At 41.2% G+C, this 9,345-nt stretch overlaps 1 protein-coding gene across 1 annotated transcript in view; it reads right to left on the bottom strand.

The window, feature by feature from the left end:
* Positions 1-3,866: 3,866 nt before the first annotated feature.
* The window catches only part of LOC136394575 (ras and EF-hand domain-containing protein-like), an 81,620-nt gene continuing 76,141 nt past the window's right edge, over positions 3,867-9,345 (bottom strand). Inside the window, 1 exon segment of the mRNA XM_066367914.1 lies at positions 3,867-5,882. Within this exon segment, the coding sequence (XP_066224011.1) occupies positions 5,777-5,882 (106 nt within the window). The 3' untranslated portion in view covers positions 3,867-5,776.

The following is a 9,345-nucleotide window of genomic DNA, read 5'->3' as shown; positions in this document are numbered from 1 at the left end:
TCTGCTTTCCCCTAACATCCACATGGTATGGATTCCCCTGAAAACAAGACTGTTCAAATGCTGGTAGAAAAGAAAATGATGTGTGATTCAGATGATCAAACCCTGTGGTAGACATTTAAGACCCATTTCTCTGCAGTTATGAAAAACATTGGCAAGGGATTTGTGTGCAAGTTGTTGTCAACCCCCCTCCAGAAGGTAACCTGCTGTGAGTCTGTCTTATCCACTCTGTATCCCCAGTGTCTAGAATCACACCCAGGACACAGTCAGGCTTGAGAAATGTGACTGAATTAGTGAGCTAACAGTTAGGAGCCAGATCACAGAGGCCCTTAGAGATCATGTTAAGAAGTTGGAGGATTTAATCTAAAATATATAATATCTGTACTGAAATGACTGATCAAGAGAAGTTCTGTAGTAAATTAGAGAACATTCATTTCATCCCTAAATTCACACTGGACCTACTCACAAGATGCTCCCTTGAAGGGATCCTTCCCAGCGCTCGAGTGCTACCCACTCACAGTTTGGAAAGATGTGCCAGAAAACCTGGAGGGAAAATCTCTCAGGAAGCCAAGACCCTGAGGAGAACAGTGAGGACTTCTACAAGAGCTTATGTCAAATACAGCTATAAACTGCCAGCCTGAGAGCACACCAGTTCAAGGGCCTGACCACCAAATTCCCATTCTATGGACAGTTAAGAACTACAAATTCACAAGTGAACCTGATACACTGATACAGGAAAAGTAAACTGGGTAATTATTGCCAGAATTTTGCATTTGAAAACTAACCTTACTTTGTAATTTCAAGTTGAAGCACTTTCATCTCTTTTACATTTTTAGCTCTAAAAACATGTCTAGATCAGGAAAGAAAAGATGTTATTCTTATTTTAAAGCTTACAAAACAATATGCTTTCCTGGGGATTCCTTTCCTACTTGTGGACTTTTGGACATATCCCCTGGGGATCCTTCTCAACAGCCTACTTGCCATAGTATAAACATGAAACTAGCTTCCGTTTAATTGGAGAACCCTGTGACCCCACCACCTCTGCTGTCACTTTAGACTCAACATTCCATTTTTTTACCTAGTCAAACTCTTGATCCAATCTACCCTTAATAAATGGAGATCCTACATCTACAAGGATTCCATTCATAACTGTCCATTCTAACTTTCAGGCCTAATTTTTCTCTTAATGATTTACTTCTCTTTTAATGCATCCTACACAACATTCTCTCTTCCATGATACCCCAAATTTGTGTCCATCAAAATATCAAGATATGTGGGACGTACTCTATGAACTTCTGTCAAAGTGAGTTCTCTACAATGCTCCCTGTCCCAAATTATCTGTTAGATTTTGGAATTCTGTTATTGACTGACAGCAGTTTCCAGGGTCCTGAGCAAGGCCCGTGCAGCAACAGTGCTTCAGGCCTTTTGTTTAACGAAAGGTCATCGAAGTGCCAAGTATTATTCCAAAAACTTTATGGACGTTAATTCATTTAATCCTCAAAATCACCCCATGAGAAAGACACTGCTGTCATCCCTATTTTACCAACCAGGAACCTTGGGTAGACAGGAGGTTAAGCCCTTTTTAATAGTTACCCCACTGGCAGGTCCAAAAATCTCATTTCTAACACAGGCCGCTTGGCTGCAGAGCTCAGACCTGTGGCCACCCAAATATGGGTGCCTCTTATTTATACTGCCTGGATGTGTGTGTGTGTGTGTGCACGCACACCTGCGCACATAGAAACTCTTTGAAATCTTGCCTTATTCAAACAATTATATCTCTGATTACCCGTTCAAGCACTATGTACAGCAGAAGGGAGGAGCTGCAGACAGCAGGGCTATGGGTTTGGGGCACTGTGTCTAGTTAAATAAGCATAAGGGCAATAGGAGACCAACCACTTATCAAGGGTGCTACCCAACTGAGAGCAGGCAGCCTCGACCTCGTTTGGGGGATCAGAGGGTGAAAATCTCTGAAGGAAGAGATGTTCAGCTAAATGAGCAGGAGCTAGCTAGGCAGTATGGGGGTACAGACGGATAAAGATGGATGTCAGAGAAAGAGACAAACCCCTGGGGTCATGAGGAAGACCAGAGCACATCCTGAAATTTTTCTACTAAAGCCTGCGACTCCTGGCCATCACTCCCCAAACTGGTTGACCTGCTGCCCACTGACCAGGATGGCCTGGGTGTGCCCTAGCCCCCACCCTGTGTTCATTGTCTTCTCCCACCAGCCAGCTGCACAGGCCAACAAGACAAGTGTTTTAGAGCACAGTTTCAGGTAGGCACCTCCTAGAATTAGAATTACTTCCGGGATTCCTGCAGCACCATTGAAGGAAACACCCCAAAGGCTAAAGGAAGCCTGCTTTATTTAACTTACAATGCAGAAAATATTTGTAGTTCCTTAGACATTTGAATGGCTATAAAAATTATACTTTATGATACAATTATTAATGGTTTGAAGAGAAATAAAACAGTATAAACGAAATATGGCTGATACTATGAAAATGTAAGCCATATAAATCAAAATCATAAAACAATTATTCAATACTCAGAGGCCTACTTAATATATACATCTAAAATTTCTTAACACATATACAATAGAAGCCTGCAAAAACACAATCAATTCGAAGCTGATCACTGTACAAATATGAAAATAAATCTTTACCTTTAACCTCAATTTTACCTTCAGCAAGAGGGCTGTGTGACTTACATTTATGCAAATCACATTTGGTATTAAGTAATCAAATGTCGCAGCTGTCATACAGAGCAGCAAGTGGGAAAAATTATGAAAATGCACGAGGATAAAGGTTAACAGTAAAAAATGTCTCCTTATCCAACATTCTTTTCTATGATGAAATTAGAACATTGTCCAATGTCAGGATACATAAAAAGGAGCGTAGTATAATTGTAATTTTAAAGCTCTCTAAGGCAAAATTCAGATAAGATGACTTACTTGCATACAATTATGCAAATGTATCAAATTAAGTGTAGGTTAAAAACATGAAATATAGTGTCGTGCCAAACATAAGAACAGACCAAAAAGTTTGTTTGCAAGGTTGAAAGAAATACTGGACCTACTTGAACGCTGAATTTAGTAACGAGAGGGGGAGGCTCAGCACGCTGCCACCTGCCCCTGCACACAGGCACACTGCTGTGCAAAAATCGAACTTCCCTCCCTTTTCTTCTCTCCTCCCTCCCAGTCTAGCAGTCCAGCCCCCACCCCAGCCTGTCTCTCTCTTTTTCTCCCCTCCCTTTTATTATTTCTCTTCTCAAGCTTTATCTCTCTGGGTCTCTTTAGATCTCTTCCCTCCCTTCCTCTCCCCTTCCCTGTCCTCCCTCTCTGCCTTCCTCCCTCCAGCTCCTCCTGACGGGTCTTCTTCCTCAGACAGCCCCTCCCTGAACAACCCTCCCCGACCCGGTCTGGTCTCCCAAGGCAGGCGCAGGGGCACACACACCTTATCTTTTATACTGTATACTTTCTGTACCTTCTCGCTTTAGATGTGTTTAGATACACAAATACTTACCATTGTGTTTCAGCTGCCTAGCGTGTTCAGCACAGTAACATGCAACATGCAGTACAGGCTTGTAGTCCCGGAGGAATAGGCTATTCTGTACTGAGTGGGTGGTAGGTTAGCCCATCTGGGTGTGTGAGGAGCATTCCACGATGTCTGCACAGCGACGAAATCACCTAACAAAGCATTTCTCAGAGCACATCCCACTCCTTAAACAGTACATGACTGTATTTTGTGTTCTTAATAAAAATAAGCTTTAAATTTGAGAACACCTTCATGAAATCAAATGTTAGTAATAATCATGGTTTCCTAGCAAAGCAGAAGAAAAACCTGTAAGCAGTTTTTCTGTAAACAGGAGTGCTACTCAGAGCGATAAGGTTCTGTTTTGGGTTTTTGTTGACAAAATATTTACCCATTGTCGAATAAAGATGACTGTCCATTAAAGGTGCCCATGTAATCTTGTAATCTAATCAATCTGGGTGTACTGGCCACACAATTCAGAAGCAGAGACCCAGATAATACCTCTGTATCAAAGGTATACCCATGTGTACAGACTGTGAGACAAATATAGTCACTTTGGTGGGAAAGAAAGGCAACATGACAACAAGTGTACTAACAGTTTTGTGCAAATGCACCAAACACCTGTGCATGAGTTCCATATGATACCTATGTCAGTTCCGTTCTAATCTGGCTTCACAGATGTCACCCAGGCAGACAGCAGCAGAACTCTCACCTCCTACATCCCCAAAATAACAACCACTCCCTCCCCTGTTTACTTTGACACTAACCCACAAGGAAGGCTTTCTTTTTGGTCAAAACCATCAACTTTTTTCTGGGACTAAGAAACATCAAAGAGGAAACAGGACTCCACGGTGGAGTTGCTAATGACCAATCCAATTTTCCAGAAAAAAACTACATGCCATCAGTGAAGAGAAAAAATGCTTTCAATAGCTAAAGGAAGGCCCTGGCTGGTTGGCTCAGTGGTAGAGTGTCAGCCTGGCATATGGAAGTCCCGGGTTTGATTCCTGGCCAGGGCACACAGGAGAAGCACCCATCTGCTTCTCCACCCCTCCCCCTCTCTTTTCTGTCTATCTCTCTCTTCCTCTCCCGCAGCCAAGGCTACATTGGAACAAAGTTGGCCCTTGTGCTGAGGATGGCTCCATGGCCTCTGCCTCAGGCGACAGAATGGCTCCAGTTGCAATGGAGCAATGCCCGGGATGAGCAGAGCATCGTCCCCTAGTGGGCTTGCTGGGTGGATCCCAGTCAGGCACATGTGGGCGTCTGTCTGTCTGCCTCCATGCTTCTCACTTCAGAAAAATACAGAAAAAAAACCCAAAACAAAACTAAAGGATGCTGTGGCTACTCATAATCCATGTGTGAAATGTACATGGTCAATTTTCATTAAAATATAAATGAAGCTTAGGGAATTTAAGGTTTGATCATAAAAATCATAAACAGGAGAGAAATTGTTACAATGAATTATTTTAATTCAACAAAAAGGAATATTTTTTAACTTACATATAACAGTGATGATTTAAGTTTTTTCAGTGAACTACTTGAGGCCTGGACCTATGTGGACCAAGGTAAGTTGAGATCTCTGGTTGGGAGTAACTTAATTGGTTCACACTACTGAAAACAAAATAAAACAAAAACCAGGGTTTGCTGACCCACAACAGGGTCATGTATTGAAAAGTCAATAATGTGATATTTTGAGAGTATAAATAACCAGAGTTCTTAAGTGTGAACCATCTCACGCTGCTTCCCACTGATTAAAAAGAATGATAATAATTGAGGGAGAGGTGAAGCCGGCAAGGCCACGCGGCCTTGGTTTACAGATGAGGGAACAGACATCTGAGACCACAGGCCTAGTTAACAGCAAAGTGCAATAGGATGCTAACCGAATACTTGAAAGAAATGTTGTCATGGATTATGTCAGTGGCCACATGAACCTAATGATGTCCATGAGTTTCTTCTACAGTTTTGATCTGAGCATGTGATTTCCTTAGCCCTTAAAAAACATTCACACATTATTGTTCAAGCCTCTGTAAGGACACAACAGGCATATTTAACCAGGGAACCCAAACTGTTCATGGGAACGTAGCAAAGAGGAGCCGAGGCTCTGGAGAGACCTAAGAACAACAGTTCAGACTTCTGGCTGGTCACTCTCCAGGGGGCAGTGTCCGCCGGCTGCACCACGCTACGTAAGAATCAAGTCCCATAGCTTCTGTCCTCCGGAAATGAACACTTCACAAGCCAAGGCCATGGTTATGGGTTTAACCCTTGCAGCAATTCTTCATATGGGTTGACTGTTTGGAACTGCCTCCAGTCAGATTGGTAATGGATTTGCTGTCATCCTCCTCCGTTCTTTTTTTCACTTCCCTGGAGAGAGACAGAGAGGTAGAGGCAGAGGTAAGAGCAGAGGGAGAGAGAGACTGGGGATTACTGAGGAACAAAGCTAAACCACAAATGGCTCTGCAGAAATAAAATACACAGCCACACACCTGCTGTGTGCCGTCCATATGCTGTGTAAACGCTTGATCGATGTTAACTTACTTAATCCTCACAAGAACCATGTGAATTTATCGTGCCCCACTGTACATCTTACATATGAAGAGTTCCCTTAGGTCACACAGCTGGAGGAGTGGCAGAGCTGGGACCCAAGCCACGCAGGTTGGCTCTAGCACCTGCATCCTGAGCGCCAGGCCACAGACTCACACACGCAGGCACAGCCTCTCATGCACAGGCACACACACATGTGTACATACCCGTGCATACACGGACTCCTCCTGCTCTCTCCTATGGTTTCACATGCTTCATAGTCTGCTGCATGCACAGAATGCCAAGGGAATGGTGTACTGGGACTTCTAAGCCAGGTGTTAGTAAGGCCTGGCTGCCCTGAGCTCTCAGTTAAGGAGTCCAGGGTTCCTCAGTAGACAGAGGCCAGCAGAGGAGTTCTGGGGGAGGAGAAGTCACACAGAGGGGCACCTGGGTGGTATCAAGCCTGAGATAGCCTGGTATCCATCTGACTGCAAATGGAAGATCCCCGAGTGAGAGAAGTTGAGGAAAGTTCTAACTGAGACCTGCCAATTCTAGTAATTTCTAAAAATAGAGGTGGTTGTGGTTTTAGGTGACCAAGTTTTAGGGTGGTTTATTACAGAGTGGTAGAGAACTAAAACTGTTTGTTCCAGAGTAGCAGATAATGGGAATTAATACCTGGCAGAACAATGCCGCTCAATAAAATATAATATCCACACACACTCATTTTAAATATTTAGTAGCCACACCAAAAACTGTAAATAGAGACAGGTTACATTAATGTTATAATGTACTTTATTTTTTTATTAATTTTAATGCAGTGACATTGATAAATCAGGGTACATATATTCAGGGAAAACATCTCCAGATGACTTTGACATTTGATTATGTTGCATACCCCTCACCCAAAGTTAAATTCTTTTCAGTCACCTTCTATCTTGTTTTCTTTGTGCCCTTCCCCTTCCCCCACCCCCTCTTTCTCCTTCCTCATCCCCCACCCCTGTTACCATCACATTCTTGTCCATGTTTCTGAGTGTCATTTTTATGTCCCACCTATGTATGGATTCATATAGTTCTTAGTTTTTTCTGATTTACTTATTTCACTTCGTATAATGTTATCAAGGTCCATCCATGTTATTGTAAATGATCCAATGTCATCATTTCTTATGGCTGAGTAGTATTCCATAGTATATATATACCAAAGCTTTTTAATCCACTCGTCCTCTGATGGACACTTGGGCTGTTTTCAGATCTTCGCTATTGTGAACAATGCTGCCATAAACATGGGGGTGCATTCTCCTTTTGGAACAGCTCTATGGTGTTCTTAGGGTATATTCCTAAAAGTGGGATAGCTGGGTCAAAAGGCAGTTCGATTTTTAATTTTTTGAGGAATCTCCAAACTGTTTTTCCACAGTGGCTGCACCAGTCTGCATTCCCACCAGCAGTGCAGGAGGGTTCCCTTTTCTCCACATCCTCGCCAGCACTTATTCTGTGTTGTCTTGTTGATGAGCGCCATTCTGACTGGTATGAGGTGACATCTCAATGTGGTTTTAATTTGCATTTCTCTAATGATTAGTGATGTTGTGCATTTTTTCATATGCCTATTGGCCATCTGTATGTCCTCTTTGGAAAAGTGTCTATTCATTTCTTTTGCCCATTTTTTGATTGGATTGTTTGTCTTCCTGGTGTTGAGATTTACAAGTTCTTTATAAATTTTGGTTATTAACCCTTTATCAGACGTATTGTCAAATATGTTCTCCCATTGTGTAGTTTGTCTTTTTATTCTGTTATTGTCTTAGCTGTGCAAAAGCTTTTTAGTTTGATATAAACACATTTGTTCATCCTGTCTTTTATTTCCCTTGCCCGTGGAGATAAATCAGCAAATATATTGCTGCGAGAGATGTCAGAGAGCTTACTGCCTATGTTTTCTTCTAAGATGCTTATGGTTTCACGCCTTACACTTAAGTCTTTTATGCATTTTGAGTTTATTTTTGTGAATAGTATAAGTTGGTGGTCTAGTTTCATTTTTTTGCAGGCAGCTGTCCAATTTTCCCAACATCATTTATTAAAGAGGCTGTCTTTACTACATTGTATGCCCTTAGCACCTTTGTCAAATAACAGTTGTCCGAAGAGCTGTGGGTTTATTTCTGGGTTCTCAGTTCTGTTCCATTGATATATGTGCCTGTTCTTATGCCAGTACCAGGCTCTTTTGAGTACAATGGCCTTGTAGTACAACTTCATATCAGGAAGTGTGATACCTCCCACTTTATTGTTCTTTTTTAAGATTGCTGGGCTATTTGTGTTCTTTTTTGGTTACATATAAATTTTTGAAATATGTGATCCATATCTTTAAAGTATGTCATTGGTATTTTAATTGGTATTGCATTGAATTTATGAAGTGCTTTGGGTAATATAGACATTTTTTTCTTCCTAACCATGAGTACAGTATATGCTTCCACTTGTTTGTATCTTCCTTGATTTCTTTTATCAATGTTTTATAATTTTCCAAGTACAAGTCTTTAGTCTCCTTGGTTAAATTTACTCCTAGGTACTTTATTTTTTGGTTGTAATGGTGAAGGGGACTGTTTTCTTAATTTCTCTTTCTCACTGTTCATTGTTGGTGTATAAAAATACCTCTGATTTCTGAGTATTAATTTTATATCCTGCCACTTTGCTGAATCCATTTATGAGGTCCAGTAGTTTTTTGACTAAGACTTTAGGGTTTTCTATATACAATATCATATCATCTGCAAATAATGATAGTTTACATCTTCTTTTCCAACTTGAATGCCTTTTATTTCTTCTTCTTGTCTGATTGCTATGGCTAGGACTTCCAGGACTATGTTGAATAAGAGTGGTGAAAGGAGCCACCCCTGCCTTGTTCCTGATCTTAAGGAGATTGCTTTTAATTTTTGCCCATTGAGTATGATGTTGGCTGTGAGTTTGTCATAGATGGCTTTTATCATGTTGAGGTATGTTCCCTGTATTCCCACTTTGCTGAGAGTTTTGATCATGAATGGGTGCTGGATTTTATCAAATGCTTTTTCTGCATCTATTGAAATTATCATGTGGTTTTTGTCCTTCCTTTTATGTGATGAATCACATTGACTGATTTGAAAATATTGTACCTGCCTTTCCTCCCCAGAATAAATCCCACTTGATCATAGTGTATGATTTTTTCCATATATTGTTTGATCCGGTTTGCTAATATTTTGTTGAGGATTTTAGCATCTAAATTCATCAGGGATATTGGCCTACAATTTTCTTTCTTTGTGTTGTCTTTGCCTAATTGTAGAAACAGAATTAT

Source organism: Saccopteryx leptura, chromosome 2 (assembly GCF_036850995.1).
Source record: "Saccopteryx leptura isolate mSacLep1 chromosome 2, mSacLep1_pri_phased_curated, whole genome shotgun sequence".
In the NCBI taxonomy this organism is placed as follows: domain Eukaryota; kingdom Metazoa; phylum Chordata; class Mammalia; order Chiroptera; family Emballonuridae; genus Saccopteryx; species Saccopteryx leptura.
This window is presented reverse-complemented; position numbering and strand designations above follow the sequence as displayed.